At 37.7% G+C, this 12,517-nt stretch overlaps 1 protein-coding gene across 2 annotated transcripts in view; it reads left to right on the forward strand.

Annotated features, from left to right (window-relative positions):
* The window catches only part of Frmd3 (FERM domain containing 3), a 194,689-nt gene that overhangs the window by 102,774 nt on the left and 79,398 nt on the right, over positions 1-12,517 (forward strand). For both annotated transcript variants that reach the window (XM_028873960.2, XM_028873961.2), the window contains exon 5: positions 6,059-6,156. In XM_028873960.2, the coding sequence (XP_028729793.1) occupies positions 6,059-6,156 (98 nt within the window). The remainder of the gene's footprint in view (positions 1-6,058; positions 6,157-12,517) is intronic.

Genomic DNA, 12,517 nt, shown 5'->3' on the forward strand with positions numbered 1-12,517 from the left:
GACTTTTTAAATTTTTTGTAATTTATTTGATTAATTTTTCCTCAGTTCTAAGTATCTACCCTGGTGGAAGAGTACAATGAGTTGGAAAAAATAAATAAATAACATACAACACAACAAAAAATCAAAGTAACATCTTTGACACCATGCCAAACCTCAAATAACAACAATAAAAAACTAGAGAGAATATGCACAAAATAACAAATGACACACCTAAGGCCACACCAAAACTCCAAGACAATTTTTTTAATTGAAAGAGTCCTGGAATGTACTAACAGCATAACTAGGAAAATATATACATACATATGTTTCTATATGTGTGTAATAATACACAATACATTATTATATACATATATGTATACTATATACCTATATACACATATGTACATATACCTATATAGAGATTATATATTGTATTATGTATATATTATCCACATGTACATATATGTTTATAGTATGTTATATATACATTATATACAAATATGTGTATGTATGTAACAACAGTAATCAAAGAAAAAAGACTATCATAGTGAGAGAGAGGTTAGAGGAGTAGTATCTGGGAAGGGCAGGAGGATGGAAATGGAGAGGGGAAAATGATATAATTCTATTTTAATTAAAAACATAAAAATAGTGATTTATTTCTGTCATTTATTTCTCTTTAAATCTCTTTTCTTTTTATTTTATTTTACTTTTGAGATTGTACATAATTACATTTCTCCCTTCTCCTTCCTTCCTCTAACCCCTTCATATAGCTGTCCTTCAGATTCATGACCTCTTATTTTAGTAATGGTTATTGCATGCATATACATACAGGTATGTACATATATACTCCTAAATATAACCTGTCCAATTCATATAATTTTAATTGTATATATGTTTTCAAGGCTGACTATTTGGTACTGGACAAACAATTGGTGAAGAATCTTTGAACCATACATCACAATCTAATATAAAGAATGAGTCACTTGTTAACAGAAGTCTCATTCAATAACCAAATTCACATAAAATTATAGTTAATAACTAATATCTATCAATATTTTATTTTTATGCTTAAATATTTTATTGTATATATATCACATTTTTATCCATTTATTAGTTAGAGATCATCTGAACTGTTAATACTTCTTAGTTATAATTAATAATGAACATAAATGTACAAATTTTGATCAGAGCCCAGATGCTGATTTAGTTGAGTCTCGGGTACAATTTAAAATATATAGAATTGGTATTTTTTCAATAATTTTATTTTTTAATTAGTTCTTTGACAAATTTGTAAATAAGTTTTGATCATTTTCAACCTCCCTTCTCCGACTATGCCCATATCTGCTCCACTTCCCTTCCCACCCAATTTTGTGGGTTTTTTTCCCCAAATCAAGACCAATTTGTAATGCCCAAATATTTTTGGATGTGTAGCCTTCCACTAGAGCACAGTGAATTATCAGGGACTACCTTCTTAGGAAAATAAATAAATAACTCTCTCCCAGCAGCCAACAATTGTCAGTAGCTCTTTGCCTGGTGGTTGGTCTTCATACCCAATTCTCCTTTCCAAGCTGGAATTTGCTCTTAACAAGTCCTATGTGCCCTGTCACAACAGCTTTGAGTTCACAAGTACAATTTCTCTTCTGTATCCGAAAGACAATGTTTCTTTGTGGTCATCCACAGTATCTGGGGCTCTTACACTCTTTCTGTCATCTTTGGAAGAGGGAGAGGTGATATACATGTTCCATTTAGTGTTGACTATTCTGCAATCTCTTATTCCTTGCACCTTGGTCAGTTGTGGGTCATTGTCAGATTGTCCTGATCATCTAGTGCAAACAGAAATATCTTCTCTGATGAAGGTTGAGAGGTACATTAATCTATGGGTATAATGATAAATTATCAGGATTTGGTTAAGTATAATATATGTCTAGCAGGTATGAGTAGTAGGCTCTCTCCTAGGGCCTATAACCTGCCTAGTCTGAGTTTCTCAGTTCCATAATGGTGCCAAGTATGGGTTTCATCTTGTGTAGCAGGCCTTAAGTCCAGTCAGAAAACAGTTAGTGACTTGAATGTTGTTCAAGCCACTGTTGGTCCAGTGGGCATGTCTTGCTAGGTCAGGCATTGTGTCTTGTATGGTGCACTGTTGGCTATCATTAATGTTTATTCCGACCTCTTGTAGATTACACAACTCCTCCCAGCATTTTGAAAGCTAGCCAGTAGAAAAGTTTCCAGGTCCTCACCAGATTGATTTCTAAGATTCAAATATGTGGTGTCATCAGCAGGTAGCTCTTAGCATTAAGTTCTGAGGGGGTAACCAACAGCATTGACAGTAGCATGCAATGTTTGTGGGTCTTTGTGACCTCACTTGCCAATAACTCCAAAATGTGTAACCTACTCCTAGGACAGAACTTTGTATTTAGCCTGATATAGGATAACTGCCTTTCAACTCCTTTTATGTATGTGTATAGATGTATTATATGATGATTCTATAACAGTAGTTTTAAATATGACATTTTGGAAATGTTTTTAATGTTATTTCTTCATTCTGATTTTTCTCTTATATTATGTCTTCCCCTTCCCCATACCTCCTTATCCCTTCTTGCCCCATAATTCCCCTTTAACCCTTTAAACCAGTGGTTTTTATCACTACTCTCTTGAAAGCCCCTATGAACACTTTAATTTCCTAACTTCTATGGGTTACTCCCACTGAATAAAGAAAACATATATCTAAAGATTCTAGGCTAATGTGTACAAATATTAGGAAAAATGTTTGTTCTTTCTGGGTAAGATCCATTCATTTACTTGTGAATTTCATAATAACTGATTAATATTCCATCATATAAATATATTATATTTTCATTGTCCATTCATCTGTTTATAGACATCTAGGATGTTTCCATTCCTGGCTATTGTGAATAGTGTAGCAACAGACATATTTGAGGAAGTATCTCTGTAGCAGGATATACAGTATTTTGGGTATATGCCAAAGAGTGGTATCGTGCCATGTATTAGGTCTGTTTACTGTTCTTTGAGGAACCTCCACACTGATTTCCATAGTGGCTGTGTCAGTTTGCACTCCCATCAGCTGTGAATAAGTGCTTTCCATTTCCCATATCAAAGCCAACATCTGTCATCATTTGTTTTTTGTATCCATTCTGACTGGGGTAAAATGAAATCTCAAAGTATCTTGAATTTGCATTTGTCTGGTGGTTAAGGATAAGAGCCCCACCTCCTCTAGTGATTCTCATGTTCACCTATTATTCAAAGTGTGGTTCATGACACTGAATCACCAGGTAGCTATTGAATACATGAGTATCCTGCCTACCTACTGAATCAGAGTAACATTTTAACAATATCTTTGGGTAATAAATGTGCTCATTAAGGTTGGCAGGCTTCAGTGCAGGAAGCTAGTCTAGATTGTCAGTTCAAACTGAGTAATAAAGTTATTAGCTACTTTATCTCTTTAATGCAATTATGGATAAAATAGAAAGAGCTTGTCTTTTGAACCTGTCATATGTCATTAATACCTTGATTGCTAGAACAATGCATAGTGTAAAGTATGTGAGATACAGATCCAAGTAATGAAAACATCAGTAAGCCAATGAATTCTTCATTGTGTCCAATGTGATTTCAGTGCAGTAGCCCCCAGAACTGGCAGTTCCCATGCCCTGGACCAAGAAAAATCTTTATGCTATTAGAACACAAATCTCCCTCTCTGATTTTCCATTTCTTTGACTTATCTTTAAAGTGGAATTATGCTTTGGCTCATTGTAAGACTGAGTAAAGAGCAAATTTGTAAGCAGTAGAGGTATTTAGTCAGGGTTTTTCCAAAGAAACATACAGTAGGGAGGGTGTGTGTGTGTGTGTGTGTGTGTGTGTGTGTGTGTGTGTACATGGGTGGCTGTGTATGTGTGTTCATATAAAGTTTATTATAATGAATTAGCTTGTATCTTTATGGAGGTTGAAAAGCCCTCCAGTCTTCAGGTGAGAGGCTGCAGAGGGCCAGTGGATTCCATCCAGGTCTAAAGCCCTAAGGATAAGGAGTACAAAAGTCAGAATACTCTAGTTCACATTGTCAGATAGAGTAAATTCACTCTCCCTCTACAACACAAAATAGGGTAATCATCTGCTTTGCTGTTTCACTAACTCAGCTACAAATCATGCACATAAACACGCTTGAAGGAACCCAGAAATCATGGTCCACTTCATATCTGGGTATCCCATGTCCCAGTTAAGCAAATGTCCAAAATTAATCATCTCAAAGTTGTAATTGACTGATTGAAAGGTGTTTTAAGAGTTTCCTTAAGACTATACAAAGGTGGGGGGGGCGGGTATCCTGTAGGTAAATGTTAAAATTGGCATGAATGGAATATGTTACTTTGATTTAAAAAACAAAACAGACATGATCCTGGAAAGGAAGAGTCAATTTGGTTAAAAAAAAAAAAAAAAAAAAAAAAAAAAAAAAAAAAAAAAAAAAAAAAAAAAAAAAAAAAAAAAACATGGAACCTGAAAAGAATTAGGTCAGCATGGATGAACCCAAAAAACAGTAACAAGGGAATGGAAGCCAATATCTACAAAGTCTCTGGACTTTATTTAACTATAATGTGCTGTGGATAGTGCTCTGTATAAATAAAATACTGATTGGCCAGTAGCCAGACAGAAAGTATAGGCGGGACTAACAGAGAGGAGAATTGAGGGAACAGGAAGGCAGAGAGGGAGACAGTGCCTGCAGCCACCACCAGGACAAGGAAGATAGATGTAAGGTACCAGTAAGCCACGAGCCATGTGGCAAAGTATAGATTAATAGAAATGGGCTGAATATAAGAGTAAGAACCAGAAAATGATAGGCCTGAGATAATGACCAAGCAGTTTAAATAATATAAGTGTCTGTATGTTTATTTTATGTGGGCTAAGAGACTGCCAGGGATTGGCGGGACCCGGAGAGAAAACTCTCCAGCCACAATAACGTTCTTTTAAAAGTATTGTGATAACACTTATCAATGCAAAGGTTTCCCTTGTAAATACAGTCTCATGAATTTTCGCATAAAGTGAACACATCTTTTCAGCTTTCCTACAAGACAACCCAGACAGAGTTTTATAGTAGTTGATCCTGCCATAATATAGCCCACTTTTCATTCTGCTTCTCTGGACCACCTGACCAGCCACATTTGTGCTTCTACAGGTGTCTGAGTTTGTCCGCAGAGAAGCAGAGACCAGATACAATGACTCAAGAACCCAATCCAAGTGTCAGACAACTAGATTTGGCCTCATAAGCAGATTTGTTGTTGTTGGGTTTTTATTGAGTAGTTACTATGATTGCTGTCCCTTCTTGGGGAATAATGCATGTATACTAATTGAACTCAGCCCCTGATTAAAAGTACATATATAGTTTTTAAAAAAAAATTCACAAGATACTTGGGACATGGATAAGTTGTGGTTTTCCTTGTGTGGCAGTAGTGACTACTAGACCATGTGTTTCTTTTTGTTTGGTTGTTTTTTTTTGTTTTGTTTTGTTTTTTTTGTTTTTTGTTTTTTTTTGTTTTGTTTTTTCGAGACAGGGTTTCTCTGTGTAGCTTTGTGCCTTTCCTGGGACTCACTTGGTAGTCCAGGCTGGCCTTGAACTCACAGAGATCCGCCTGCCTCTGCCTCCCGAGTGCTGGGATTAAAGGCGTGCGCCACCCCCCCACACCCCCCCACCCCACCCCACCACCACCCCCTCACCCCCCCACCCCCCCCACCCCCTCACCCCCCCACCCCCCACCACCCCACCACCCCACCACCCCCATCCCCCCCACCCCCCACCCCCCCCCCCCACCCCACCCTCCGGCGACCATGTGTTTCTTGATTATTCTCGAGTTTCTTAGAAAGGCTGAGCCCCTTTACCTTTGGAAGCTCACATAAACTTTGAGTTTCTAAATTCTGAAATCTCTACTTCTTTCTGCATGTGCTTATCTAAAGGAAGCTAGACATGTCTAAGCTACTGCCTAGAGCTAGGTGTGGTTCAGGTAAACAGAGCATAAAAATTCCTACTTCCACGCTTCAGCTAAAACTTAAGATGATTATTTCTTCTTTTTTCTTGCAGATACCTTTTATACTTGCAGATTAAAAGAGACATTTTTCATGGTCGACTGTTGTGCTCCTTTTCTGATGCTGCCTATCTGGGTGCTTGTATTGTTCAAGGTGAGTCCAGCCCCTGCACGCTCATCCCCACCACTGCAATGAGCTATGGAACTTTACTCTGTTCCTCTCTTCTCTGCTACCTGTTACCATCCTGGCTTTGTCTATGGGGGAATCTAGATATAACTGTGTAGTTTGCCACAGATTCACCTATTCACTTCCCCTTCCAAGTCATTGGTTGGTCCTGGCAGAAAGCTGAGCTTCAGTGTTTGCCATGCTTTGCTCACATTTGAAGACTTCCAAACACCAAAGAGTAGAATATAGAGTCTCTTTTTTCTTCAAGGAGTTAGACCATCATTTTATGAGACTTTCTATATTTATATGGGTATCCTATGTTATGATTCCACCTATCAAATGTGAGGCCTAATAGACATATCAGGGGGTATAGCCATATCAAGGAAATGGATTTCAAACAAGTAGGTCACTCTTTAATCATATTTCTTTTTTTTTCTTTAATCATATTTCATGTGTGCATATATTTCTATAAATTCCTCAGATTTTTCTAGATATATAAGAAGATGAAGAGACCACTAAGTTCACAAATCTGTTCAATAAATCTTTTCTCCCTTTTCCTAGTTATTTTGTCAAACATGAATTGAGTTCTTTAAACTTTGGTGTTTTCTTGTATAAGATGGGGTAGCCATAAGTTCATCTACACATGGAATTTCATGATACTACTGTGAATTAAGTCACAGAAAGTTAGGGAATGTAAGAGGTGGCTACTGATTGGGAGGCAGAAGCAAGCAGATCTCTGGGAGTTCAAGGCCAGCCTGGTCTACAAAGTGAGTTACAGGACAGCCAGGACTATTACACAGAGAAACCCTGTCTCAAAAAAAAATCAAAAAGAGAAAAAAAAAAAGAGGTGGCTGCTGTTCATTTTGGGGATGAGCACAGCCCTAGTGTGTCAGAAAGACTGAATGTACTCACTGGACTTGGAGTCTGGATGCTTGTATCCTTTTGCTATAATGCTGGTTTTAAAAAATTCCTTTGAGTTGGTATGGTTTCTCCTTTTGTAATTAGTTCTTTTGGTTTTTGAAATTATAATATAATTATATCATTTCCACCTTTCCTTTCCTCCATCCAAATCTTCCCATATACCCCACCTTGACCATTTTCAAATACATGAACTTTTTTTCAGTATTGTGTGTGTATATATATATATATGCTCTGTTTGTGTAATACTATGCATGTTTTCAGGGCTGTCAATTTGGTATTAGATAACCAATTGATGTGCTTTTCCGGGAGACAAGTATTTCTCCCATCCTCAGTATTTCTTAGTTGCCTGTAGTACTTTTGTATAGGGTTTGGGCCTCTTGAGCTTTCCTCTGTCCAGATCTATTGTAGATGTCCTTATTCAGCAATGTTTAAGCAGTCATGCTGGCAAGAACTCATGGGGAGTAGCTTCTAACAATCTGAAAAGACACAATCTTATGGGAAACCCTTGATCCTCTGGCTCTTACCCTCTTTCCACTGCCTCTTCCACAATATTACCTGAGCCTTGTGTGTGGGGATTGTTTTGTAGATATATCTATTAGGGACAGGCTGTGCAACTCTGTATTTTGATTGGTTTTGGTTTTCTGAGTGGTCTTTCTCCGTTGCAAAGAGAAGTTTCCATGATGAGAAATGAGGACAACACTTACTGTGTACATAAGGGCAAATATTTAGAATGCAGTAAGCACTATGCTGGCTTAGTAAATTAGCAATTGCAGGTTCTCCTCCAAGATCCATGGCTTCACTAGTCCTAGGTAGTTGGTAGGTTTCTAGTACCAAACATTAGTTTTTCTCTAATTGAGCAGGTCTAAAGTTGATTGGAGAGCTATTGATTATCACCAAGGTATAAGTACAACTCACTACTGCACCCTTAGAGTTATTTCACTATGTTGGTCATTGTTGTGGTTAATAGACATCATAGCTGGGTAGGCTTGTTGATTTCATTCCCTCTTTGGAAGGTTACATAATGCCTTATAGTGCTATTAAAGCTAGTCCTCAAGGCTGAAGCTTTCAAGTCAGTTCCAGCTCAGGGGCCTCTGGTCCCTGTTTCTGAAGTGCATGGTGTCTTCAGCCATAGAGATTTACCTTCCTCCTCTGACAGGTAAACAAAGGCAAGAACAATAGTCTGTAATATTTTGTGAGTTTCTTGAACAGCCCTAACCAATGTTTAAAAGATGGTTTCTCATGCCTGCTGTTGGGGTTGTTATAAGATAGTCTTTGGCTCTTGGATGGAGCATGGAAATTTTCATTTAAAGTATACATGTAATACATGGATTTATATGTATTATAGGTTTTTTAAGGTTAATGGTTAATATTATAATTCCTTATCACTCTTTCAGAAATTCTGACAGTTATTTTACCCTCTTCCATAGCTGAAGGTTTTCCTGGGCTCACTTGGCACCAAGGACATTAGCTCAGACTTATTACTGACTAGCTCTTACACTTAAATTAACCCATAATTCTATTTTATGTTTAGCCACATGGCTTGGTATCTTTTTCCAGTTTTGCCTTCACATCTTGCTTCCTCTGTATCTGGCTGGCGACTCCTGACTCAGCCTTTCTCTTCCCAGAATTTTTTTCTCTGCTTGTCCTGCCTATACTTCCTGCCTGGCTACTGGCCAATCAGCACTTCATTTATTAACCAATCAGAGCAACTCACAGCATAGAGAGTGATATCTACAACCTCTTCTCTCATTCTGTAGTTATCTCCCTCTCCCATTTTTAATCAGAGCGCCCCCTGTTTTTCCCTTTTCCCATTTCCACATCAGATCACTTAAACTCTTCTATTCCCATCTTTATTGTGCCCCTAGCCTTGCATCCCTGCAATGATCCCTTGTTACTTTCTTGATTTTTGCACTTAGTCTATGATACATACTCATATCTGAAAATTTGAAGCTATGAGCCTCAGATGAGAAAGAACATGGGATGTTCATTTGTCTTTTTGGGACTGGGTTACCTTATTCAATATAATTTGTTTTTAGATCCACACATTTACTTTCAGAGACCATTTCATATTTCTTTACAGCTGAATAGTATACCATGGTATATGTGTACCATATCATCATTCATTTCATCATTCATTAATCAGTTGAAAAACATTTAGGTTGTTTCCATTTCATAGATATTGTAAATAGAGCAGCAAAGACCATGGATGAATAAGTGTCTGGGCAATAGGATATTGGGTCAATTTGGGATTATGACAAGTGATATAGATTTGGGATTAATTTTTTAAGTATTCTCTACATTGATTTCTAGATTGGCTAAATCAGTTTATATGCCTGCCAACAATGAATGAAGATTCCACTTTTCCCACACCCTACCCAGCATTTGTTGTTGGTTGTTGATCTTGGCCATTTTCACATGAGTAGATGAAATCTCAAAGTTGTTTAAATTTGCATTTCCTTTTATTACTAGGGATGATAATTTTTAAGCTGTTTTTTTTTCTTCCTCCTCCTCTTCTTCTTGAGAACTCTCTGTTTATAGGCCAGTCCAACTTTTTGAATAGGTTGGATTTTTGTTGGTGGCAGTGGTGGTTTTATTTACTTTTTTATTTTTGAATCTTTGAGGTTTTTTTTTTTTTAGTTCTTTATATATTCTGGATATTAATCCTCTGTCAGATATGTAGCTGTGGAATATTCCTTCCCATTCTGTGGGCTTCTCTTCATATTTTTGCTTCTTTAGCTATGCAGAAGTTTTTTAGTTTTATGAAGCCCCACTTGAAAGTTGATAGTCTTAATTCCTGGGCAAATGAAGTCCTATTCAAGGAGGTTTTCTACAGTGAGATCTGGCCTGTAGCTTTCTTTTGTTAGATCCATGTCTGATGAGGAGAAAGCAAGTTTGGGCAGAAAGAAGAACGAGTATGTGGGTTGGTCCTAGAATTAGAAACTAGCTTAGGTGGAATTATGTCATGTGAACAAAGGGTACTGGGCTGATATGCATTCTGGTCCATTTCTGGAATGTGAATGTAGACCTGGATGGGTGGAGAGGTTGAACATGGCATGGGGAAGCCTGTGGGTTAGAGAACACAGTGTAAGGTCCTAAAAGAAGCCTAGAAGTTAGTTGTGGTATAGCCAAGAGTGGCCAGACTAGGATAGGACACTGGATATGGGACTCAGAGTAGACCTGGAGAATTAGCGAGGGTATGTGGAGAGCAGAGGCACAGGTCACATAGCTAAAACTTAGAGAAGAATGTGCACAGTCTGGCTGGGTGAAGGTTCGATGTGACATGGAAGAGTCTGTGGATTGGAAGGCAGCCAGGTCAAGTTCTAGAGAAGCCTAGAGGTTGTTTGTGATACAAGTAAGGATGCTAGACAATGTGGAATCTGGGACAGCCCTGGCAGGTCAAGGAGGGTGCCTAGAAAAGAACATCAGGCAAATTTTCCAGGCTAGACACTGGAGAAGAATCTCTTTATTGTTAAAATAGATTTTGAAGGAAGGTGGCCTGAGGGACAGAGGCAAGGATGGGCCCAATACATAAATGAAGAAGAATTCATTCTGTTCTTCTGGACCTGTTGTAAGGCAGCTGGCCACAAGGATTCCTCACATAACTCTAGTGTTCTAGCAAGTATTGGCATAAATTCTTTTCGTTTTAATTTATTACATTTATTTATTATTATATGTGCCTGTATGTGTCTACAGACGTATATGGGTAGGTGTGTACATATTATGGCATGCATTTGGAAGTCAGAGAACAAATTACAGTACACAGAACTTGTTTTATCCTTCCACAATATAGGTCCTGGGAATCCACCTCAAATCAGTTGGCAGCAATTGCCTTAACTTCTGAGTCATCTCACTAGCCCTATATTATGAACTCTAATGACCTATTTATGGGAAGAAAAGATGAGGGAGAAAGAGGAAGACAGTAAGGCAAGGAGGGGGTGGTAAATCACTGTGGGTTTTACAGTAACTCTACAGGCAGTACCAAATGAAAACACACAAGAAACAAAAAAAAATAAGGAAATCAAAGCAAACAAAAAATGAAACCTAATGTGACAAAATAGTGCTGAAACAAAATAAAACTTGGCTTATAGAGCACATTCTCATTTAAAGCATCAGAGGTTCCTCTGTGTTATCACTATTCTCATTGTATGTTCTACACTGCAAAATCCTTTCCCAGCAGCTCAAGACAGAATATTCTTGGTCTAAGGAACTATTGGCTGGGAATATGACCTTCAGAAAACATTCTGATAGGAACTTGTCCTGGAAATATTGAGAGTTTGTGTTGGCTGACTACTCCTGGGTGTGGGGCCAGCTCTAGAGTATTCTTGATATAGTATCATAATTCTAAAGGAAACTTAGTTTCCTTCTTCTAGGAACAGCTACCAAATGTCAATGTCTCCCAAGCTAGCAGTCTGATTCTGTGTCTACAACTCCTACTCCATGCTGGGATTTTGTCTGACTTGAGTTTATGCAGGTCTTGTGTATGTTGTTGCAATTGCTGTGAGTTCATATGTGTTTCTGCCTTGTTTAATCTAGAAAATACTGTTTCCTTAGAGACTTTCATCACCACCACCAAAGTTTTTGAAATTTTTTTTAACTTTTAAATTCATAAGCCTTGCATATATTCTACAATGTTTTGTTTATCCTTTGAGAATTTCAAACAGTGAGTTCTGATCACATTCATCCCCGCCTCTATGTCCTTCCAGATCTTCCCCTGCTACCTACCCACCCATCTTCATGTTTCTCCCCACTCCCTTCTTCTCCCCTCCCTCCAGATCGTGTATGCTGTCTCAATCTCTGTGAGTTTATTTGGACCTGTTCCTTTTTTAATCTAGGAAACAGTTTCTTGAAGTTATCCACTGCCCTGGATCTTTCAGTATTTCTATTCATTTTCCCCATTGATCCCTGAGCTTGAGGGGAGACATATGATATACACATGCCATGTAGGGCTGAGAACTCGGAAGTTTATTTTTTTCTGAATATTCTGCAGTTATGTGTCTCTATGGTAATTGTTTCTTTGGTGAGAGTTGACCTATATTCACTTATGAGAATAAGAGTAGGTTTTACACTAAGTTTTACCAATGCCCTATCTAGTCACAACGTTCTTAACCATACTGACAATGGGTTCCATCCTTTTGGAGTGGTCCTTAAATCCATTTTTTTTTTTTTTTTTTTTTTTACAAAAAGAGGTTGTTATCATAACATTTGTGCTGCTATTGCATCATTTGGTATATCTTTCCAGGCAGGTTATTATCTAGGCTTATAGAGTTCAGAACTTGATGATATTAATGATTGTCTCCTCCAGCAGCATTCACAGCAAACTCCAGCACTATGAAAGCTAGTCAGTAGGAATGAAATTTCCAGTTGATTACCAGCTAGATTTCTCCATGTTCTGTAACTCAGGCATGTGATATCTTCATCAATAGGTTCT

This window comes from Peromyscus leucopus, chromosome 2 (genome assembly GCF_004664715.2).
Source record: "Peromyscus leucopus breed LL Stock chromosome 2, UCI_PerLeu_2.1, whole genome shotgun sequence".
In the NCBI taxonomy this organism is placed as follows: domain Eukaryota; kingdom Metazoa; phylum Chordata; class Mammalia; order Rodentia; family Cricetidae; genus Peromyscus; species Peromyscus leucopus.